General features: G+C 32.3%; 1 protein-coding gene across 6 annotated transcripts in view; it reads right to left on the bottom strand.

Moving 5' to 3' along the window:
- LOC145293181 (C2 domain-containing protein 5-like) overlaps window positions 1-26335 on the bottom strand; it is a 186975-nt gene that overhangs the window by 50326 nt on the left and 110314 nt on the right. For all 6 annotated transcript variants that reach the window (XM_080139658.1, XM_080139660.1, XM_080139657.1 and 3 more), the window contains 5 exons: window positions 24588-24645; window positions 22501-22554; window positions 16697-16771; window positions 5336-5398; window positions 969-1067 (listed from right to left, as the gene is read on the bottom strand). In XM_080139658.1, coding sequence (XP_079995784.1) covers window positions 969-1067; window positions 5336-5398; window positions 16697-16771; window positions 22501-22554; window positions 24588-24645 — 349 coding nt within the window. The remainder of the gene's footprint in view (window positions 1-968; window positions 1068-5335; window positions 5399-16696; window positions 16772-22500; window positions 22555-24587; window positions 24646-26335) is intronic.

The raw sequence follows: 26335 nt of genomic DNA, 5'->3' as shown, positions 1-26335 counted from the left end.
AAAAAAATAATTTGATTTAAAAAAAAAAGAACTTAAAACTAACCATGTTTATTTAAAACAACACAAAAACCAATAACACTCAGTTGTCAAAAACGAGATTATATATTCTATATTGTCTTTCTTAATAAAAAAGAAAACTTTAAAATATTTTAAAGTTTTTAATCCTTTAAAAATTAATTAGAAAATAATTAACCAAAAAGAGTTTTGCAAAAACATGACTTTCCCTTAAACAATTAAACTGATATAAGCATTAAAAAAGTTCAGTGTTTATTTAAATCACAACACAAAAATGGACAGCATTCAGTTGTCAAAGAAATTATATTTTCATATTGTTTTTAATTTAGAAAAAAAATAATGGTGCTTATGCTACCGTGTCATTTTTAGAATAGTATTTTTAAGTTAAAAAAATTAATTAGAAAATAATGAAACAAAAAGAGTTTTGCAAAAATATATTTTTTCTTAAAAACACTTAAAGTGATATATTTTTATAATGTCTTTTAAAAAATGTAATAAAAGTTTTATAAAAATGTGATTGGCATAGTCAATGCCGAATTAGCCAAATATATATATCTCTTTGTTGATGACTGAATGTTTCTAATATTAAAGACTTCCTATTTTAAGTGACTTACTCTTGCTAAGTTTTGTACTAACTTATTAATTTATTCAAAGGGCAAAATAGTTAACAAAGCCCTCTCCCCAATGTTAATGAATTTTTAAATAATTTTCTGCAGTTTACTGACCATGCTGAAATAATAACATTATTTAGAAAGTCATTCTTAACATGGAGTGGTGGGGCTTTCTAAACTCTAACAATTTAATAAATAAATTAAACTCTCACCAGAAGTTACATTACAGATGAAGTTTAATATCAGAAACTGAATCTGATTGGACACCGTTTGCAGCATACATTAATGTTTCTGGTTTGCTTAAAATGTTTTATTCATTTCAAAAACAAAACATCAACTTACAGGCATGTTGACTTCATGTTGTTCTTTGAGTTTTTGCACAGCAGTTGTTAATCGTTGTTGTAACTTCTCCAAATCTGTATTATCAGTAGCAGTCATTACCTATATAAAACAGACACCATAAATTATTCTTCTCTATTCATAAATAACCTATTACACCCCACCTCAGTTTTATAATTTTTTAACTTCTTTTTCAAAACATAATTTGGTTCTTGTCCAGAATTCCTTCTATATTAAAAAACAAAAATAAAGAAAAAAGTCGGTTCTTCTTTGTTATTGTAGTGAAATTCAAAAGTGAAATTGAAAAATTAAATTTCAAGTAAAACCATTGATATTTACTGAATTGTGATGTTACCTCCCTTTTTCTGAAAACTGAAAATTTTTGGCCAAATTAGCAAAACTTAATTTTTTCCAATAGTCTTTGGGCCCTGTCGGTGGGGCATTAGAATACGCCGACTGCCCCCCTGCAAAGGGTAAAAGTCCCTCAATGGGGGTCCTGGATATGACCTTAAACTATATCCAGTGGTGAGGCCCCAGCTTGTGGGCTTTGGGGAGTGTGGAGCCACCCTTTAATTACCATTGCTCCCAGGTCCACTCTGACCCGGAGTGGTAGTACCTGTTAGGGTCCCAACTATGGGTTGAATAGAAACCAATGTGAAAACAACAAATATATTCTATCAAAATAATTTTTTCTTCAAAATCTTTGGATTCGGCATTAAATAACCAGGAAAGGGTTGATATGCCGTAAAACAAAAACAACCAACCAACCAACCAATAGTCTTTGAAAACTGTTTTCATTAATAATTAATTTTCTACCTCATTCTTTTTTGTAATTTTTAAATATTTTCATTACTGCGACATGATAATTCAGTAGATACTATTGGTTTTCCTTGAAATTCAATATTTCAATTTTCGGATTTCACTATAATAACAAAGAAGAACAGAAAAATCTGTATGTATGTATGTACCCGTGACAAAACAAAAATACCATATTTCAAAAATCATATAAACTGATTAAGTAGTTAAAATCAAATTTTATAAGTAACAGAACAGCAGCTGTTTTTGTTTGAAAACAATCTAAAAAACAAAAACAATAGGAGATAACTCCATAATTCAAACTTGCAAGATTGAGATTGTAATGCCTAAACATTCCCATTAATTGCTTGGTTTTCTTTCAAAAATAAAACTACTTAATCAATGACAATGACCAAGAAATTTGATTAAATAATAAAAGTTAAAATCAGGATTAAAAATCATTTTTATTTCTTAAATTTTTATGCAGAGAATGACTAATCTTCGAGGATTTTGCCTCGGCATACACCAGTAGTTTAAGCAAACTGCTGGAATATGACAAACGATGATCAAATTTTAAAACACTGGAAAAAAAAAAAGACTTGATAGAAAACATTTATTGTATAGTAATTTCAATGAAGAAAAATGGAAATACAAAAAAAAAAAAAAAAGATCAACCTGCAGTAAATTTCATGAATAAATATTTATTTTGTAAAATAATGTGTAGCAACAAATTAAAACTTTTTTTTTTCTCATGTTACTGTTTCATGGAGATTTTTTTTGGGGGGGGGGTGGGGGGGTATAATGAAAAATATTTAACAGGACTAGCATTTGTTGGTTACTTTGTATAGACATCAGACTTTTATGTAGCTGAACTACTGTGTATAGCATCCACTCAGTATATATTCTTTGTATAATACCCGCTTTTTATTGTATGTTTTGTATAATACACACTTAAAAAGAATATAAAGTAATAACTAGCATTGATTCTTAAACTGTAATTCAAATCTTTAAAACTTTGCTTTCAATTTCTTTTTGCTTTTGTAGGTTACTAAAAACAAAAGAAAACACTAAAATATTTTGTCTAAAACAGATTTTCTTCTATTTGCTTGAAGAATAATCAATGTTTGTTTTTAAATGTTTTTTTTTTAAATTTAAAACTACATGCAAAAATAAAATATATGGGCAATATATTTTATTTTATTTGAAAGGTTAAGTTTTCCTCTGCAATGTCACGTTTTAAATTTTATATTTTTGACACTTGTTCGGAATAAAAACGAAAATCAAAATATTGAATTTCAATTAAAACCAATACTATTTACTTAATTGTCATATCAAAATTAGTAAAATATCCTAAAATTATAAAAATGATAAATTAGAAAATTAATTATTAATGAAAATAGTTTTTGAAGAATTACAACTTATACTTAAATAATAAAGATTCCAAACCATCAGTTACTTCCCTTGTTTAAGTTATATTTCAAAAAATAATGATGGATCAATGGATTGTGAAATCATGAAAGTAAATGTTTTATATAATAATGCAGTAATCTCTACAATTATATAAATGCAACTTTGTCTATGTGTGAGTTCATTTCTTATAGGCTCTGAAACGGCTGAACAGATTTTCTTTAAAATTTACAGAACTTCAGTGCATAAGTCTGGGAGTGATCTTAGTTAAGTTTTATCTCAGAATACCCCCTATAATTACCGATAATTGAAACTGTTATTTTAATTTATCTATCATCGGTAAAGCCATTTTTTCCATGTCGTCGCTTAGCAACAATGATAGAACAACGGGCCATGAAAATTCTACTGTGGGTAAGTTGATAATGTGTTTTCTTTTTTGCATGATATGGTCTGTAGGTTCAAACGTTTTTAATTTTTTTTATTATAATTGCAAAGAATTTTATAAGACTTGAAAATTGATGTGTTTTTTAGCAGTGCAAAAGTAAATTATTTATCTGCTTTTGAACGTCTATTGAACAAGCAACTGGTCCTGAAGAAATTGCAAAACAGTCAACACATATATTCAGCGAAAATGTGATTCAGAGGTTTCTTATATATCGGTTTAACAAAACATAGGGCCCAACAATCAAGCACAAGATAAGGTATTTTTTGACACAGTTGACTAATTGTAGAACTATACAGCTACAATCACATAAATTCTTACAATGAATAGATAGTCGATGTTGATCCTGTGGTTTCTTTCGCATACGGTTCAAGAAATCATGGCCCTCAAAACATCGCCAAAGTAGTTGGTTTTGAGCTAGAAGAATAGCTGCTAAGGGGACAAATCAGAAAAATTGGATTGTTGTTGCACATGGGGGCTACGTTGATCAATATAACCGAAATTTACTAAAATAATTTTAGGATTACAAAAAAAATTGGAATTACCGAAGATACAGATCAAAATAAGCATAACAAAAAGTCATCAAAGCAACCTCCGAGCAAGTTATTAATTGTTACATGACAATTAAGTAGCTAACATTGTTTTTAAATTGAAATTCATTTTTGTAGCTTTTGATTTTCATTCTTATTCCAAATATGCACCATATTTTTAAGTGAATTTTTATATTTTCAAATCATTAAAAATGGAAGAATATCAAGTGGACAAAATTTATACTATTTGCATTTATTTAATAGTGGTGTCAAGGTCACTGAAGCTGCTTGTAATATTTTTTGTTGTGTATGGAGAAACATGACCCAGTGTTAGTTTTTGTGGTTCAAAGACAAGAAATTTTATCTCCATGATTGAGTTCAAATTCTTATCAAAAATATCTCATTAAACATCCCAGAAAATTCTGTGGAGCAAATGGATTTTGATAAAATTTTGGTGAATCAACTTTACTCAATAAGCAAATGTGATAGATCATATCTCTCTTCCTCCTGTTAGTTTGAATCAAGTCATTTTTTTATCACAGAAGAACACTTTCTTTTCATTCCTCTCCATTCCCCTGAAATCAGTAAAGTCAAAATGGTAATGGCCAAAACAAAATACTGAGATTCTTACAGGAATGTGTCAAATATTAATAACTTGTTTATTTTCTCCTGTTTTGTGGTGCCTGTTTTATCAATATCCCCATCATATATTTTATTGCCATCTCTTGCATTTTATTACTTTAGAATATTGTGTTTATAAATATCTTTTCAAAGATTCAAAATTAATTTTGGGAATAATTAACCTCTTTTCTTTTTTTTTTACTTGTTTTTCTTAATCTCGTTAGAATGGAGAAAATTGTTTAATCCTGGTGATACGCCATTTTCTTGTGTAACATATCATAGCCAGTTCATGATAGCAAGATTCAGAAAAGCTCATGAATTATTCCTGAACCCAATATTAAAATTGATTGCAAAAGAGTAATTTTTTATTTTTTTGAAACAGATTATTGCTATTGAAATTCAATTCACTAATCATTCAGACAGTTTTTTTTTGTTTTTTTGTTTAATCAAAAAAGAAGTTTACAGTTTATATAATTTGCTTTTATTTTATGTCTGGTTAGAGTTATGTAGGTTCTTTCCATATCATCTTAGCCTGCAGATCTAATAAAGAACATGAGGGCAGAAATTTAACTTACCTGACCAGAAATACGTGGTATTGACGGAGCTAACAAAGGACTAAGAAAGACAGCAGTTGCAGTCTACAACACAATAAAAGAGACATTCTTTAAATAAATAAATAAATAAATAATGCTGCATTCCTTTTTTAAACAAAACAAATTTGTTTATGATCTTATTAGTAAATGAATAAAAAAAACAACAAAAAACAAGCAAATCTGAATGTTGTTAACAGGTGCAAGTTGTTAGCAAAATTGATTTGTAGAACTATAGGAGTAATTCTTAAAATTTTGAAATGAGGATGATGCTATGTATCAATACAGATGATATATCCTAAATTTAAATATCCTTTACTTCTTTATGGATCTACCACAGTCATTAACAATAATGCAAAACTCTATATAAAAGCAGGAAGATTTCCCTTCGTTGTCACTTGCACTGTCAAAAAACTGTTCAGTTTCAATCTCCGCTTGAAGCACTTGCTTGTCTAGCCACATTCAAGAGCTGTGATACAGGAGAACAGTCAACCTGTGTATGACATAATATATATAAGGTTTGAAAATATACATGGCAATTAAGCTACACAGGATTTTCTGCATTTCCTCCTTTTTAGGATTTGTCAGGCTAATGCCTTGCTATCTAGCTCTTACATATTGAGTACTGCTGAAGTAAATACTGAAAATAGATACATAAGATAATAATAATCTCTATTACTTAAATGTCATTTTGTGTGTATGTATGAGTTCCTTCCTCATAAGTTCCGAAACAGCTGAGCCTATTTTTTGCAGATTTTACACAAAGCTAATTTATATGTCTGATAGTGTTCTTAGATATGTTTTGTACAGAAATTCATCCAATGAAAATCAAAAGAATCCGATCTTAAAAATAGCTTTTCTCTCTTATAGATAAAAAGAATAATTTTTACAGGGGAATATTTTACATAGCACCGGCAAGGTTGATAACATTTCAGCAAATCATTTCTTCTTAAAAGAAAGACTTATTATAATCTGGAGATATAGTTTAGTAGTAGATCATTCAACTACAGATCGAATGATTCTCTGTTCAAGCCCGGATATACCTCACCATTTTCTTTTATTTTTTTCTTATTAATGAGTTCAATTTACAATAAAAGAAAAGGTACCATTTAAAATTGCCGCAAGTCATTTCATTTGCATATTCTAAAACTAAACATTGATCAGAAGTGACTTTTTCAGGGCATTCAGCATCAAGCCCAAATATCAGCTGATGTGGTATAAACAAACATAGATGGAAGTTGATGAACAACATTTTTTTTATTTCTTTTTGTGAATTAGTCCACTGGGCAAATTATTCCTTGTAATATATAATAATCAATAGAGAATTGATTCTGTAATAATACATACACAATCTGCATAAATTAAAATATCATGTTTAAGTGTATTGTATGATCGGGCAACCAGCTAATATATATATAATTATTTTATTCATAAAGAGCATGTGTGCATGACATGATAATATTCATAAATATATCATTTCTATTTATCTTTAAATATTTAATCCTGCCTATTAATTCAACATGCAAAATATTCAATATTTCATTTGTGAAATATGTAATTAGTAAAATTAAATACTCACCCATTTTTTTTTTTCAAAATCAGGATTTAGATAACAAGTACATATTTATTTGTCTACATCAAACTATAAATTCTTAATTTTTAATAATTTAATTTGATTGATGATTTCAATTATTATAATTTCCTTTTTTATTTTTGCATCTCATGTTGAGGTTAAACGTTTTGTGAATAATGTTAAACTTCTTTCTGCTGCCATTTTGCTTGTATCGCCTGCAAGTGATCTCCATGTTTTAAGTGGCTTTGGGCTATCAACATTAATGTGGGACATGCTTTGAAGTGTTTGGATGACCAGTGGTGGGTACCAGATGAGAAGTTGTGACATAATTTCTCATAGAAATCTTTACTGTGAGATTAGTAAATTTTCCCATCTGATGTGTTGCACCCAGGATCAGGTTTCAACATTTTGTTGTTGACCGGTCTCAAATCACATCAAATTTATTGGTAAAACATTTGAAAGTGCACTGAGCCATGTAAAAAGACAGAAAATGTGCACACTTATATACCATCTGAATGTTTTGTTAAACTTGGATATGATAGGCATTGTCACTACCTATAGTAAGCTGTTCCACAAAGCAAAAACACAGAGAATGCCTTTCTTCTGAGATGAAGCGCCTATGATACATTTTTTGCTGCATCTAATGGAGATCATGATTTGGCACTGTGGTTGAAGTATTCTTGAAAGGTATTTTAAAATCTTATCTGTATTCAATGCGTGATGTCTAGCATCTGAAGAGAGTTCAAAGACTGGCCACTCAAATGATGCGCTGTCTATCAAATCTATCCTAAACTCAGAAAGCTTAACATTTTTTCCCTTGAGCATCAATGATTATGCAGTGATCTCATTTTGACCTACAATTTCATCAATGATCATTATGATATAACTTAGGACCTATTATTCACTCCTGTATCAGAAAGACGTTTACACAGATACTACAAGAAACTATTTCACTATCAATTTTAATTGAACCAAAGGAAGGTCACTTTCTGAATCAGAATCCTTGGACCTTGAAATAAACTTCCAAGTGAGGTAATAAATACACCAATAGCACAACAATTCAAAGTTAATTTGGACAGGTGCTGGGCTACTTTATCCTATTCTGTGTAAATTTTTATCATTCTTTCCCTACATGGCAATTGAAAGATGATTGTTTTTATTTTTTGCCAAATAAATTAGATTGAATTGAAATTTCCATTGATGATGGTTTACACCTTCCTATGCACCCGTCTCTGTTCAAGTTAAGGATTATTATCCAAAGATCAGCGGCCATGATGCAGTCAAACAAGAAGACGGGTCAGAGATGTATGCTGTACACTGGCTCTCTTGAATACAATGAGATTCCTGTTTATAATTTGATATTTATTCTTGAAAACATAATTTTACAGTTTTTATTATTTAAAGATTTCACAATTAGTATTAATTGATTTTCATGTTTATATATATATATATATTTTTTTTTTTTTTTTATTACATTTTCACCCCAAACAAAGCAAATTGCAACTTTGGTGTAGGGGGCTACTATCAGGGGCAACAACTACTGGGGTACTATGTAGGGATTTGGGCAGCAAGATGTCGGTTCACGTTACACTTGAACTTCTGCATGTCAGTACAGTTGGGGAAGCAGGGACCTGCAATGGAATTCCAGAGTCTAGTGGTTCTGGGGAAGAAACTACTGGAGTAGAATGATCTTTTACATCTGGGGATCTCTACTTTGTGGGGGTGCGATTTAGCTGCCTGTCGGGTTTGTCGAGGGTGTCTACGTCGTGGGGGCACAGGTGTCTGCAGTTCGCCAGAGCATTCACCATTAAAATACTTGTAGAACAGGCAGACGGATACAACATTTCGTCGATGGGACAGAGGCTGAAGCTTAGATGCCAGTTCAGGGCCTATCAGATTGGCGACTCTTTTGAACCTTGTCTAGGAGCGAGAGACTAGTAGCAAATGCACCAGTCCAAATGTGACAGCAATACTCCATACATGGGCGAATGGTGGCCTTATAGAGGTACAGGATACTTTCGGGTGTTAGTAGTTTTCTAGCACGGTAGAGAGAGCCTACCTTCTTCGCAGCGGCCCTGACAATGCTTTCAATGTAATTGTTCCAACTCTTGTTTCCTGTAAACGTTAGGCCAAGGAGTTTGAAAGATGTACTGTCAGATAAAGAATCACTGGCCATTGCTATTGGTGGTGGAGAAGGTTTCTTGTAATTATTGAAGGAAACCAGTATAGTCTTGGCAGCATTGAATGTGACCATCCATTTTTGTCCCCATTCCACTACAGATTGGAGGTCATCCTCTAGTGTTTCTGCCATTTCTTTAGATATGTATTCATTTGTTTTCCTGTCGTGCCTGTTATAGAGTGTGGTATCATCAGCATATATACCCATCTCAGAGGCAATTTTGTCGGGGAGGTCATTTATGAATATCAGGAACAATAGAGGTCCAAGGATAGACCCTTGAGGCACTCCCGCATTTATATCATATTGCTTAGATGTACGACCGTCGAGGACAACCTGGATTTTTCTCTTATCTAAGAAGGATTTAATTATGTTAAGTATTCTACCAGTGATACCGTATGATTTAATTTTCCTGAGGAGACCCACATGCCATACCCTGTGAAAAGCCTTAGATATATCTAGAGCTATCGCTCTGCACTCCCACGCTTTGTCCAGTGAATGGTATATACGTTCAGAGATTACAGTGAGGATGTCTGCTGTGGAACGGGCTTGTCTAAATCCATATTGTTTGTCAGTCAGAAGTTTAGCATCTGTAAGTTGATGGACTAGAGCATGGTTAATTATGATCTCAAATATTTTGGCAAAAAGTGGGAGGAGGCTAATGGGGTGATAATTTGATGGGTCAGTTCTTTCGACAGAATTCTTGAATACTGGCACCACAGAAGCAGTTTTCCAACAGCCCGGAAAGCAAGCTTCATTAAGGCATTTGTTGTAGAGTTTGGAGAGAGCTGGAGCTACTTCGGCCGAGCACTTTTATATATATATATATATATATATATATATATATATATGGAGATATAAAAAAAAAAAAAAGAACAAACCAAAATTATATGTTAATCAACATTTCATCTTTATTTCAAGACTTATATATAAGAAAAATTATGGAAATAGTATTTCAACATGGAGAGATGAGAAAGGAACAAACCAAAATTCTGTTTATCAACATTTCGGAATGATTGATTTGAAGAAATAAAATACCAGTGCAATATTTGAAAATAACTTTTGTTGTATTTATAATGTGAAACAATATATTTTCAAATATTGTACTGGTATTTTATTTCTTCAAATCAATCATTCCGAAATGTTGATAAACAGAATTTTGGTTTGTTCCTTTCTCATCTCTCTATGTTGAAATACTATTTCCATAATTTTTCTTTTATATATATATATATATATATATATATATATATATATATATATATATATATATATATATATATATATTTCAGAGGAAACATAATTTAATTTAAATACCAAAAAAACAAGAAAAAAACGGGCAGGTGAAATTATTAAAATTTCCTTAAGGCCTTATCGTCTGACCCTCTAAGAGGAAACGTCAGAATGATAAATTAAAAACTAAGAAACGAATGAGGAAAGAAGGGAATTTGGTTTCAGTTGGAAGACCAGTGAGCAAAAAAAAAAAAAAAAAAAATCTCACTGTTCAGGTGGTTTTAAATCAATGAATATCTCCAACTGATGTTTCAAAATCTTTTGTCTACACAGGCTAGGTCGACAAAAGATTTTGAAACGTGTGTGTGTCTTCCCTCTGTTCTATCAATGTTACGTTCGTCTGTCTCACAATCAATTCTAAATGTCCAACTGTTGTCGTTATTAACTCCCATCCGCCGTCAACGGCATCTAGTTGTCAACTCTAAGTATCCAACTTCCATCCGCCGCGACGGGCATCTAGATGTCAACTAACTGTCCCCTCTACGTTGGTATCTCAGGTCGCCCACCCCACCCCGGCTACTGGAAGCTGCCCTTCCCTGTTTTATCTGTAGATTTCTATCGTTATTGTTTGATACTTCCTATCTATTGTTGATCGTAGGATATTTCGTATTTCTTTGTTTATTCTAAGCTATTTCATCTTTTGTCTATTCCCCCCCCCCTCTCAGCACTTAGTGGCTCAAATCCACCTCAGGGCCACTTTATAGTATCACACACCTCCCATGCCCAACTTGTCATTTATTACATAAATTACAAGAACACAGAATCATATCAACATAAATTACATAAAATTCATACATATTACATGAATAATGAAACACCAGAGATATGTCCTTCACTTAAAAAAACAAACAAAAAAAGCAGAAATTCGGTGTATCATTTCCAAACCAGGATCACAGGTGTGCACCTAACTCTCTCGGTATAACAGGGGTATTTGAATACCCTTTAAAAAAAAAAAAAAAAAACTCTTGAAAGCAATTCCTTTTTTTGATTGGCTCCAGACAACTGGTACAGCTTTTCATACCAGAGAGGGAAAATCAACCTCGCCCCTCCATCGAGGTAGAAAAAAAAACAAGAGGAATTTTAACCACCTCCACAATATTTTGCCCCACTCTCCCAAAAATTAAACAGGAGGAATTTTAACCACCTCCACAATATTTCGACCCATCCCTAAAAAATAAAAAGGAATTTTAACCACCTCCAAAATAACAGGCATTCCGCCATTTTGACCACTCTCCCAAAAAGAAACTGGAGGAATTTTAACCACCTCCAAAATATTTTGCCCCACCTCCTAAAAAATAAAAACAAAATCATGAGGAATTTTAATCATCTCAACTGTAACAGGCATAGTGCCACTCTCCCCTCTCTCTTCCCCCCCCCCCCCGCTTCCCAAATCAGGAGGATTTTTTTTGTTACCTCCCACCGGGAAAACCTTGTGCACACACCCTTGAACCTGTCTGGTCTCTCGCCATTTTTTTTTCAATAAGAAGGACAATCTTATACATTTTACTTAAATAACAACTTGCAACATTATTAAGAAAACAATTAACATTTTAATAAAACAAATTTGCTTCTTTACTGTTTCTGTTTTCGACAACACTAAAACAATATAATTCAACAAAATAAAATCCACAACCTGAAAAAAATAGCATTTAACAATTATAAGTCTATTTTTTTCTTTCAAATTTTTCTCATTTCTTGTACTAATTGGTTGAGAAGTCACTGTGCAATTTTACAAGCAAGAAGCATGTAATCTTCATTGTTAGAAATACATAAAAATTCACATGAGCAATTTTTTTTTTTTTTAAGCATGATCAAAATGTTTTTCTTTAAAATCAAGATGAGTCTCTTTTTTTTCTCCCATTCTTTTTAACAACAATTAAAATATAAAGTTTGTATGCATGTGTACAGAAAAATTTGTTTAAAAAGTCTCCATCTTTTTCTATAAATGACAATCTTAATAAAAAGAAATTTTCATTGTGACCATTTATTTTTTATTTTTATTTTATTTTCCTTATTTTTTTTTTTTTGAGTGAAGGGCCTTCTCTCTTCCCCTCTGCACAGACCATCGGCCTGCGTCTCCTAATTTTACCCCCCCCCTCTTCGTGAATCGTGAACAGTGGTAAAAAATAACATTAAAATTCTTAAATTCTTGACTGACCTCATTGCAATCACTCATCACGTCAACTTTGATCTTCGTCAGTAACTCACTCTCCAAATATTAAACTTTCATTTATCTATGTTCTCGACGTATGTTAAATACATACGCTCTTTCTCAATGGCTCTTCATCTGCCACCGGATTATAGAACTGACGTACTCCATGTGCCAGTGTATCATATCCCTAACTATCAGAATTTCTGGATGCTTCTTTTCCTGCATCCCACAAAAACTCATGCTCTGTTTTCCGCCAACAACCTGGCCAAGTCGAATCACCATGACTTAATTTCTTTCTAACTATCGCCCCAACCCCCTATCACCTAGCACACGATGTAAGACAAATCCCTGTTCCCACAACAGACGAAGTTCTCAGGAAATTCCTTAAATCGATGAACATCTCTCATAAAATGTGTTATGCTGTTAGAAATCCTTGTAAAACGTGAGTGAAAAGACGGGAGAACGCCACATTGCCACAAATATAGAAGACCTCTATATGGACAAAAGTTGAAATGTTTAGCAATTCCTATCCTAGGCTTACATTTCCATAAAGTAACAAAATGACGCACTGCCATGCTTTCCAATGCCACTTTAACACCGAGTTAACGCAATCCGTGCATCAGGAGTTGATGCATGTGGCCACATCATGTTCCTAGTCAACACGTGGGGAGAAAAATCTTCACAATATGTGAATTGCTCCCCTCACTTTTAAACTCCTTCAATACAAATCACTATCTAATATCAAACTTTCCTGAAATAATTATTATCTCTGAGGCTCCCCTCCCTCGTGGCAGATCTCCTGCCTAGAATGTTGCACCCCATCCCTACTCTCATCTCCACCTGGAGCGACATTCCAACAAAGAGAAAAAAAAATCTAGAGAAAAAAAATCAATCCTAACAACAAAAGGAAAAAAATGATCAGCGAAATAGAAAAAAAATGTATATAAAAAAGAACGACTTTGTTTCTGTCTTTATTTAAAAAAACAGTACAGTTTCCCCATCTCTTTGAGTATAAATGTAAAAAAATATATAGAAAAACTGCGACGAATTCCATTATATTAAAAAAGAAAAAAGGAATTTCTGTTCACAGATGTGCGCGACCCCCACGCTCACTCTACATCTTTTTTTTTCGACTACCCTCTTTCCCATCGACTAAGCTTCTCCATCCAACACTTTTCATTGTAGTCGGCAATCTCCTGACACTCCTCTCTCTTTTCTTCTATCTCGGCTGACTTCCCCCACCCTGTCACTCCCTTTTTTTCATTGTCCGGTTGCTTCTTCCTGATTGCCACACTGTCTTCTTCAAACACACCGCCACTATGATACCCCGCTCTCTTTCTCTCTCTCCCAATGAATCACACATGAAAACCTGTATTCACACATTTTTCTATGAGGCAAGGTCTACACATGCTAACTAAAAAAAAAAAAAAAAAAGGCTAGAAAAATATTTCATAAAAATGGAAAAATTAATAGGCCTAAAATTGCGGATTTTTTTTCTGTGCAGAGCCAAAAAACAAGAGAAAGCCACTCACGTGTCTATTTTGTCATCTCAAATTTTCCTTGTTGCTTGATTTCCCTTTTTTTTTCATCCTTCTTTCTTCTCGGTTGCTTTGTGTGATTTTTTTTTTTTTTTTTTTTTTTTTTTTTCTTAATTCAGCCATTTTAATTTTTTCTGCGTCTCTCTCTCTCTCTCTCTTTCTCCAAAGTTTGTAATGAGAGCACTCTCATGTTTTTTCACTTCTTTTTTTTGTGTTCGGGATTTTTTTTGTTGTTTGTTTAGTTGATTTTTTTTTTTTCGAAATGGATTCGGCCGTTTCAATTTTTTTTGTGTGTCCATTTTCATCGTGAAATCGCCTGATGGTCGATCTCAGGTCTAACAGCACCATTGTAACTGGATGTGAGCCTCCTCGACAGACCTCCGACTCCCAACGTCGTGTACCGTGGATTTTTCGTTCGACTATTCCTCTTATGGCCAGATCGTCATTTTCTCGCTGGCGACTGTCGGTGGGAACACACTCATGGTTTCACAAAATAGAATATAATAATTTGTGAAACAAAGAAAGGAAAAACACAAACACCAATGTTCACATATAAATTGACTGTTGGACTTGTGTGTGTGTGTCTTCCCTCTGTTCTATCAATGTTACGTTCGTCTGTCTCACAATCAACTCTAAACGTCCAACTGTTGTCGTTATTAACTCCCATCCGCCGTCAACGGCATCTAGTTGTCAACTCTAAGTATCCAACTTCCATCCGCCGCGACGGGCATCTGATGTCAACTGACTGTCCCCTCTACGTTGGTATCTCAGGTCGCCCACCCCACCCCGGCTACTGGAAGCTGCCCTTCCTTGTTTTATCTGTAGGTTTCTATCGTTATTGTTTGATACTTCCTATCTATTGTTGATCGTAGGATATTTCGTATTTCTTTGTTTATTCTAAGCTATTTCGTCTTTTGTCTATTCCCCCCCCTCTCAGCACTTAGTGGCTCAAATCCACCTCAGGGCCACTTTATAGTATCATACAGACACAAAGCGATATGAGCTTGTTTGCTTAACCAGCATATCGACCTTCTTTGGGTCATTTAATTCTATGTATAAGATCTAAATTTTTAGATATTTTCAGGTATATTCAGGCAGTGTTTTAGTATGATTTGTTATGCGATGGTGTTTATAATTTTATGGTAAAGATTTGCTCTTTTTAGGAAATTTAAAATGGTTTTAGGATTTATTTTTTTCAAAGAGTTTTTGTAAGTTTGTGGCCTTATAGTAATGTTGACGAATTTGTGTGAGGTCATAACAGTCAAGTAAAAAGTGTTTCACTGTATAAGGTTCATGACTTGGTATACATTTGGGAGGTTCTTCACTTTTTAGTAGAAAGTGATATGAGATACCTCAAACATGAAGATTTCAGACAGAGAGGTTTTAGCCTGGTGAAGACTATAGTCAACACACGCAATGCTGCAGCAGTGTCAACTTCATTTAGGTGGGTCATATATATCGCGTCAGATTCAAGAATCTTAGAAAGCTCCATTATGGTGATCTCCAAAGGAAAACGAACTATAGGAGGATAGCAGAAGCAAATTAAGTAAAACTTAAAGGTGTCTCTCAAACAGTTCGGTTTGTATTCTGACTTAGTTGAAAACCTAGCTCCAAACATGTTCTTGTCACATGACCACAAAGGAACAATGACTGCCGAGTTTGCACACATTAAAGGATGCAAGAGGAAACATGCTATTAGAAAAGACACTGCAGTCAGCATCAACTGTTATCTTTGCAAGTGATGGATGAACATCATCACATTTACTTCAGGCGAGTCTATGATTTTAAATAGGTAATAACAGTCGTATAAAGCTATTCTATAAAAAAACATTATTTTATTATAATATCATTATTTTATAACAAACATTATTTTATTATGATAATATTATTATTATTAACATTATTTTATTATGATATTATTATTATAACAAAATTGTATTGGTGAAAATGTCCACAAAAATGTTTTTCACTCAAATTTTAATGTAATTAAAACAGGCAAATTCCATAAAATTATACAGAATATATACAATTAATCAAAATCATGGATAAAAAAAAATCGGAATTTTGGGGGATACTGGAATTGGTATCTTAAAAAATTTGTGTCTATTTTCTGATGCCAAAAACGATTCTTTTTATTACTTTTTCGTTTGATTGTGTCTAAAAAAAAATCTGTTGCTAGTATTAATGAAAAAATAAACATTTATTGATTTTTGAAATACCAGTAAAACTAAAATCTGTAGATCATTCCCCACAGATTTTTACATTTGAGAAAATATCTGCACACAACGTACAGGAAAAAGTAACAACTTTTTAGTTAAATATTTAGAGATTTATAAAAAATCAAAATCAGTAATTGTATTGGAATCGGGAATTTAGTATGGAATCGGTAATTGCATCGGAATCAGGAAAATGTTGGCATCGTCCCATCATTAATATATAGTCAGCAATATCACAATTTCCTAAGTGCACCATAAAGTTTTCTTAGGTCAAATATCAACTTTGCATTTCCTGTGCACTCGGCACTGCTAACAGAGAGTCAGTTTCTAGGACAATTAAAAAGAAAAAAGATTTGAAATAGATTAATTTACCAAAGGAAGAAGTTTATGTAAATACTTACAGCAATTCCAGCCAGCATTGTTTCCCCAATTGTAATATGAACTACCAATCCAAAAAGTCCATTCATACCACGCATCTGTACGAAAAGAAAAATTAAGATTAGATGTTTTGTTTTATGGCAAATGAATCGTTATAAGCTCATTTAATGCTGAAACTCAGCTGACAGAAAGAATGATGCTCAAATAGGTATAACAAGTCATCAGTATATTGAACAGATTCAGTTTAATGTCTGTTTTACATGTTTGCAGGTGTTGGACAGCTTTTAAAAATTGACTTCCAAACTTATCTTTGGGAGTAGTAATATCTAGCAATCTCAGGTTTGAGGACTACTTATCTTATATATCCAACTGGATTAATAGGGAGCTTTACGTGTTGCATATCCTGAGCTACCCAATTTCTCATGAATAGCATTTGCTGACTAGGCTTTACAAGGCAATGATTCATCCCCATTTGGAATACGAGTCCCTAGTGTTCGCCAGAGTTGGCAAGGTATTCCCGATTCTCTTGAGTATCTACAGCATTGTGCCATTAGACATATACAACATATTCTCTGCCGTGACCCTGTTTCCTCTGGAGTATATGATCTGCTTGGATTAGATCTACTGTCTACTTGCCGGAATGTGACAGTTGCTTCTATTGACTACAGATTATTTCATAGTTCTTGCTCCACCACAATGATTAAATATCATCCTGTGCTGCAGCTGAACAGAACAAATCTGTGACAATATACATTCACATTATACCCTCTGCATAATCACACTCAGAGATGTACCAGCAATCTCCTTTCACATTATATTCTGCAGTCCTGAATTGTGTGAATGAACATGTATCACCATCACATTTTCAGAGTTCAGTATTGGCTAAGTATCATGATATTCCTAAGTTTTATGCATTCCCTGATTAGCTTAGTAGCCTCTGTCTATTGCTAACGGTTTTATGATCATGGCTTAATAAAAGGAAAAACAAAATTTTCTTTTAAATCCATTTTTATCACTTCCTCTCATGCTTTCCTTAGCCTGCCCCTACCAACTAACCCTGTTACCCCAACTGTTCTCCATCTACTAACCCATTCATCGTTTCAATGTGATCAAACCAACAAAGTCTGTTCTGCACATTTCTCCTTATACTGTCCACACTTAATCTTCCTGAGATCATCAGATCTAAGCTTGTCTTTAAAAATTATATTACACATCCATCATATCATTCTCATATCATTTTTTTCCATGTAACGCATGTCCTCAACCCTCATTAGCCATGTTTCACTTATATACATCATCACTCAGCACACACGTGCCTGATTGAAACAAGCAATAATAAATAAACAACTTGAAAAGTTGGGTATTACTTTTTCACAAACATCTGTATGGTTTCATTGAGTATATTTATATAGTAGGGGGAGAGGTGGGCATCCAGCCTTGCTTAAATATATTTTTATTTATGCAGATATTGTATTTATTATTACAGAGCCAATTTTCCATAGAATATTATATTATACCTAATATATAGTACTAATTTAATAAGATTGAAAAAAAAAAAAAAAATGATTTGATTGCCATCAGTTAGAATTGAAATCAAAGCATTTAATGCTGCAATTGTATTCCTGACCATTTGAGCTATTGGCAGATAGATAAGATTTAAAATTAAACCATTACAAGTTATGAATGAATTTGCACATGTGCAAAAGTAATAAAAATACATCAGTAAGTTGAAATTAACATTTTGCATTTCAAATTCCTTAAATATTTCTGTACGCATTATTCAGCCATACAAATATTTTAATCATTATATTATAACCATCCTTGGTGTACAATTACTATTTCCTATTAATTTCAGTGTTATGTGACCAGTAGTTTAAAAGTTTATATTTTATATTATGTTTAAAAGTTTATCAGTTAAATATTTCCAACAAACACACACATCTACTGCTTTATTTATATAGATGTGAACAATGTTTCAATTACCAATCATAATTCAGAGGGAGGGAGGGGGGTTAAATACCAAATTTGAAATACACCTTAGGTTGGTTGTCCTACTGCATCTTCATTTTTACATGACAAAATAATCTTCAACAGTGCACCTCTCTTCCCAAGAGCTAAAAACATCAACATGATTCACCATCTTTTAATTTTATTCTCAGTCATTGGAATCTAATTTGTGGATAAATTGATGACTATAGGCCTCATTGATTAATATTGATTTATTAATTCTGTAAATGATCAGATTTGTTTCCACAACTGTTCTACATCTATTAACCTAAACAATCTCATTCATTCTTTCAATGTGACCAAACCAACAAAGTCTCCGGTTCTGCATCCATTTCCTTACACTGTCCAGACTTAATGTTTCTTTGAGTTCAATACATCTAAGCCTGTCTTTAAGACTTATATTACACATCCATTGTATCATTCTCATATCATTTCTCTCCATGAAACACATGTCCTTAACCCTCACTCACCTCTTATTAAAGTAGTTATGAGGCAAAGAGATTTATGCGCCCAAATATACGCTAACAAATTTAATGTAAATGTAATATAAGTCATTAAAAGCAATATTGTAATCCAAATCTCTTGACATATAAATGGCATCTAAATATTAAAAATGGATTGACCATAGTCGAGGCTAACCCAGAGGCTACTACAAATGCAGGGGAGAGTGCCACTCCTTTCGCTAGATTGTTCCACTTGATCCTCAGCTTCGACGGCGGTCTCCCAGCCCATTAGTGAACAGTCTGACTATTATGTCAAATAACACTTGTTAATCAAAGGATACAAAAATTAGGATAATTTGTGGTACTTAATTTAGTTTTTATTATTATTTTTTTATTTATTTTTATTTTTTACATAGACATCACCACTTATTAAGGCCAAGAGGCCACTCAAGGATAAGGGTTATAGAGTGTACAGTAGACATTGAACAATATAGTAATCATTAGTTATGAAAATTTGGTAAATTTGATAACTTATATAGAACGGCTCATCAAGAACTTATTTACGTTAGACTTGAACACAACCATATTGTAGTCAGCCGGAAAGCAAGAAAACGGAAGACAATTCCACAGGCGTGCAGTTCTAAGAAAGAAGCTTTGTTCATGGAATCTACGTTTAGGTTTAGGCACAGATAAAGAGTGGAGGGAATTATTGATAGTGTGTACAGCTAGACGAGTGTTTCTTGTGAAAGTTTGGCGAGGGGGGACCATAGATTGAAGCTCAGTTAAACCCCTTCCATGAAAATAACGATACATCAGAGACAAACTCGCAACATCTCTTCTGTGAGATAGAGGTTGCAAGGAAGAGAAAAGGACATCTCCTATGAGGCTACGAAGTCTATTTTGAACTCTATCAAGGCAGGACAAGTCCTTTCTAGCAGCTCCTGCCCAGATGTGGCAACAGTATTCCATCCTTGGACGTACCTGGCTCTTATATAGATAGAGAATAGCATCAGCAGTGAGATATTTACCGGATCGATAGAAAGATCCCACCATTTTTCCAGCAGCCTTGGCAACAGATTTGATGTACGTGTTCCATTTAAGATCAGGAGTAAAGATCAAGCCCAGAAGCTTGTCAAAACTTGAGGCCTCCTGAAGACGAGAGCCATTCATTTCAATTGATGCCAGATGTGGATCAGAATGTTGATGATGTAAAGAGAGAAGCTTGGTTTTAGATGCATTAAAAGTAACCAGCCACTCCTTTCTCCATTGTACTACGTGCTCAAGATCAGAGGAGAGAGAATTGGAGAGAACTTGGTCGTTTACTGTCTTAGATGTGCTACCATAAATGGTAGTGTCGTCAGCATAAATGTCTACAAATGATGTAAGGATGTGATTTGGAGGATCATTAATGTAGATCAGGAAAAGAGTTGGGCCCAGGATGGACCCCTGAGGGACACCGGCATTAATACTGTGAGCTTCTGATTTTTGCCCCTCAACTACTACTCTTATGAACCTATCAGAAAGAAATGATTTAATAATTGAGAAGACATTTCCAGCTATACCATAGCTAGAGATCTTATGAAGTAAACCTTTATGCCATACCCTATCAAAGGCCTTAGATATGTCAAGAGCAATTGCCCTAGAAATGTGGCCTCCGTCGAGAGATTTGCTAATCCTATGAGATAACTGTAAGCACATCTGCTGTAGATCTAGCAGAACGGAAACTATATTGAGTGTCACTAAGAAGGTTATTTTTGTTGAGATGGTTGATTACTTCTGTTTGAGTACTATAATTGGAATACCGTCAGGGCCAGTTGCTTTACTGGAATCAAGGTTTTTGATTAGCTTGGCAACATCACGTACAGATATACGTATATCACATAGCGTGTTTTCTGATACAGGAGAAAATATTGGGGGTTGGCGGCCTTGGTCGCAAAGGGTAGAATTAGCATTATTAGGAGTCAATTTCATTCCTTTTCCGCTTGTATTCAACATACTACACCCAGAACACAAATTCTTACGAAATGAGTCTGTTTAATCTTCTTCATCACACAAACTATTTCAAAATGTCCCTCTCTAAACTAATACATAATTTTGCTTGACCAATCATGGCTTTCTAACTCTTGGTCCCTTTTAAGTATCTACCTGGTACATAATCCTAATATGAATATGTATGATACACGGACCCTTTTAATATCTTTTTAAATAGCTTCCTTAAAAACTAAATGCTAACAGCTTTTTCCTTTTCGTTATATATCCTGAATCCTTTCTCGGATTTTCTTGAGATTTTGATTTTTGTTTTTTTTTTATCCAGGAAAGACAGAAGATATTTTAAGAAAATCTTATGTAATAAAATGGATTGGTAATGTAAATTTTCATGATTTTGTTGCATTATTATGATACACATACAAGAGCTGATTTGAGGATTTCATAGCTCTGGTAGTAAAGGCTGACAGAGTTGTTTTGTTTTATTTTTTCATTTTGTAGTTTCTACTTTGAACTTTAATGTTATTTTAACAAAAAGGGGCCTTTCAAAGGCAATATTTTTAATTCTGACCAAATGGATCAGAAGGGATTGCAAATTGCATTGTTATAATGACTGAACTTATGCATTCATGACCTGAAAGTTTCATCTTTGTTGCAGATATTGATAGTATGAGGCTCTAAGAAAGCAACCTTGTCATGGACATGTATCAGAAGCATAGTTGCATCACTGAATTCCTGATAAAAATGCATTGAAAATAGTGGTGACTATGTAGAAAAAAATAAATTCTGGAAAACAAAAGATTACTTGTTTTAATGGTACCACTCTGGTCTTCATAGCTCATCAACTTTTTGAGTTAAAAAAAAAAAAAATAGGAAGCTTTACTGTTGGTTGGTTGGTTGTTTTCGTTTTACGGCATATAAACCCTTTTCGGGTTATTTAATGCCGAATCCAAAGATTTTGAAGAAAAAATTTTTTTAATAGAATATATTTGCTGTTTTCACATCGGTTTCTATTCAACCCATAGTTGGGACCATAACAGGTACTACCACTCCGGATCAGAGTGGACCTGGGAGCAATGGTAATTAAAGGGTGGCTCCACACTCCACAAAGCCCACAAGCTGGGGCCTCACTACTGGATATAGTTTAAGGTCATATCCAGGACACCCATTGAGGGACTTTTACCCTCTGCAGGGAGGCAGTCAGCATATTCTAATGCCCCACCGACAGGGCCTTTACTTTTGGATTGGCCCTTGTATAATAAGGATTTGTTTCACCATGATTAAACTATTTCTATGTTAATATATTTCTTCAGATTGACAAAATTCAAAACACAGAGAGTGAGAGAAAGAGACTAAATTAAGTAGAAAAGATAAAAGTTCCTAATACTTACTTTTAATTTATTTATCAGCTGATTATGAAGTTCATACTCCATAAATGGCAAACACTAGAAAAAAAAAAAAAAAATTTCTAATCATAAACAACTAGTAAAAAAATGTTATAAAAAAAATATAAAATGCACAGTTGTAAGAAATACAACAAATAGAAATTAATAAATAAATATTCATATCGCGGTCAATAGTAATAATATTCACATAATGGCAAACATTAATAATATCAATAACAATAATGTGTATATGAGTTTTTCTATATATCCAATCATAACAGAAAATAATGTAACAGCTTACGATGAAGGGCAAATAGAATGAGAAGTGGTTGGAGAATTGGATGTATTAAATACAAATTATGTTAAAATTGAATTTAAAAAAAAAAACAACAAATATTTTCTTTTTATGCTTATAGGAAAAATCTAGTATTTTAAGTTTCATATGGTGGTTAATAATAATAATAGTCAATGAAAAACTAATGAAATAAGTGATTGGAAAAGAGAAAAAGAAAGGGAGTGCATTAAACAGAAAACTTTTATATGAAAGCCAGAAGTTTAATTCATCATTTGTCCCTTTTGCTTTCCTGCTCTCTCTCTTTATTTCAGTCAACCAAATGCAATGAAAGAAAAGATAAAGAAAGATAAAAAGAATCACTTCCTTTTTTTTTTGAGGATGCAGGCTTTAAGCAAGATTCGACAATTTGCTAGCTCAAATTGATTTATAAAGGTTATGAGTTCGAACCTCACTCAGGGAAAAGACTTTCTTTTCTATTATCATTCGATTTAATGTTTGTTTAACATGCTGTAATGAATATTATTGTCAATTTGAGATGTTTATATTCATTACAGCATGTGAAAGGGCATTAAACTGAATGATGATGATGATGATGATAGAAAAGGAGGAAAAGGCAGTCTTTTTGAGCAGATTGTTTACAGAATTAGGATTCCCGGCAACATCAGGTAGCCCTACTAGTAGCTAATAAAAGAGTGGGCATATTTTCAGTATACTGTTTACTAACATCTTTTAATTAATATTCTAGAGATGATTAAGACTTCCTTTCTTTCCTTTTCAATCATCATACTGGTTTAACATTCATTTTACATGATGGCATGTGTTGCACAGCTTTTAGAAACAAACTAAACTATCTCTGACCAGGTTATTATTTATTTATCCTTTTTCACTGGTGTATATAACAATATTTCTCCAGTATAAAAATAGTAACTGGTGGTTTGTGTAATAGTGTCAGGTATCATGACTGTGGAAGAGTTAGCTCTATAATATCAGTTATAAAAACAAAATCTGTTGATCAGATTAAATATGAAATTCTATGAAAGCGATTAGAAATGTTTTTCTTTTTAATAACATGGACCAATATTGATTGGCCTATCTGATTAACAAAATAGATTTTTTTTTTATCTACCTTTTGTTAATAAAGCTATCAATCACAAATATAATTGGGGAGGGGGGGAACGAAATCCTCTTTATTTTATACATAAGAGTTAAAAATTTTGTACACATTAACATTTATTAATAACTAGCAGCCCACCTGGCATTGCCTGATTGTAAAATATGCTTAAATATGATACAGTAATTTATGAAGCTTTTATATTTATTATTATAGAGCCAATTCTTTATTGATTATTATAACCAAATCAATTTTGTTCAAAAAAAAAAAGGAAAAAAAAAAAAAAAAGGTTCACAACATAACCATATATCAAGTTTCAAATTTGTAGACGAAAAATTGACAGTAGTTTGGTATAAGCCATTAAGGTCACTTTTATAACATATAATAATAATATTCATGTTGTTAAACGTTGAGTTTAGAGTAAGTCTGTATTTACTTTTTGTGGTCTTCAAAACTTAAATAAGTTAATTAATTTAGATAAAAAAATGTTCAGAATTCATATATTGTAATAGTAAAGTTGTAATTTTAACATACAGGACATTTTTTAAAATACTTTTAATGAAAAACATCTTTATGTCAAATCAATTCATTTTCTATAAAGAAAACTTTAGAGAAATATTTTGGCAAAAAAAAAAAAAAAAAAAAATTTTCTTTTTTTTTTCAAATATTAAAAAATAAAAATCTTACATCACTAATTTCTTTGGCACAAGCTTCTCCTTTTCCATCTTTTTTGGTTCGATATATCCTGAAATGAAAATGGAGATTGATTTTTTTTGCTAAAAACTTACATTAAAATTTTTATTATCTATTAAAAAATACTTTAGATTGCAGAATTTGATGCAAGATCTTTCTTTTCATTGAAAAAAATTTTGTGTTTGAAAAAATGTTTTAGTGTACTCTGATCCCTTTCCCAATTCATCCACCCATAGTTATAGCTATATTTTATAGCTTCTATTGTTTATTCTATTAAATTGTTTGATTATTAAAATTCATTTTTTAATACTCTAAAGACTTAATCATATGGTCTGAAACTTCCAGTAACACTCCACATGTACAAGCTTTACGAATATCATTTAAACATTGATTAGTTTATAACAGTATCTTTGATTGCCTCAATGACATAAAATTAGAAAAATCTTTTTTATATCACTTTTTTTTGCATTTGCCTCCCATCATATGCCCAGGTCTCATTATGAGCAACAACAATGGTTATGCAACAGAAGAAAAAAAAAAATTTATGCTCCTCGGATTCGAACATGCACGTATATCTAACAGAAAGAGATTGGAGAACTTTTCTCAAGATGTCTGTAAAATGTGAATAGACAGACAATCAATAGTTTGTGAAAGAACGGAAGATCCAACACAAAATTAAAGATTTAAAAATGAGGTTTATATTACAACAGGAATGGGGCAAGATAAGATAAAAAGAAAAGTAAAAATATTATGGACAGGATGCTTAATAGATGTGTAAAGGAACCGAGTGAAAACATATATGCATAATACAAACTATTCGCTTGGAAGAAAGAAAAGGGTTTGGACTTATAAACTTGCCAATAATTTTTTTGGTTTAGAATTTGTATAATTCTTTATGAGTCTGGATTGCTGTGTCTGTCTTGTCTGTGTCAGTATACAGAATATTTAGCATCTTATCAGCCGATCATCTATTCTGTCATTATTAGGAACAGTGAAATTTACTGACTGTTCATCGTGGGAACTGTCCTATAGTTTTTTTTTTCTTTCTTCCTTTTTTGGCAGATAAATAAGCCTGTGAATCATGTTGAATGTGAAGCATGTTGAATGTGAATCATGTTGAATGTGAATCATGTTGAATGTGAATTATGTTGAATGTGAATTATGTTGAATGTGAATCATGTTGAATGTGAAGCATGTGCACTGTGTCTGAACTCCATGACTTGGTCATTGAGACACAAATGACTCATTGCTCCTTTCAAGTATTCAGATTTAAAAAAAAAAAAAAAAAATGAATATATTTTAATTCACTTTTTTTCATTTTATTTAAAAAAAAAAAAAATTAAAAAAAAATTATATATATATATATATATATATATATATATATATATAGACCATACATGAAACCAAAAGGCAAATTAAACTTATCAGGAAAATATACATTTCATTTGCAGTATTGGGATTTTCTCAATTAGATATTAGTGATAGGGCAATTTCAATATTTTTCTAGATTCCGATACAATTACATAATAAATTACCGATTCTGATTCTTTAGAAATTTTCAAATACTTAACTATAAAGTTGGGTTTTTTCGCGATCCCCATAAAAACATGTTAAATATGAATAAATTTTCTCAAACAAAGATAAATTTGTGTGGGGGTGGGATTTATAGATTTTAGTTTTACTTTTTAAAAAAAAAATCAATAAATATTTAATATTTTATCATTACAACCAGCAGTGCAAGC

The sequence above is a fragment of the Euprymna scolopes genome, chromosome 14 (assembly GCF_053919585.1).
Source record: "Euprymna scolopes isolate OS-2025 chromosome 14, ASM5391958v1, whole genome shotgun sequence".
NCBI classification, from domain to species: domain Eukaryota; kingdom Metazoa; phylum Mollusca; class Cephalopoda; order Sepiida; family Sepiolidae; genus Euprymna; species Euprymna scolopes.
This window is presented reverse-complemented; position numbering and strand designations above follow the sequence as displayed.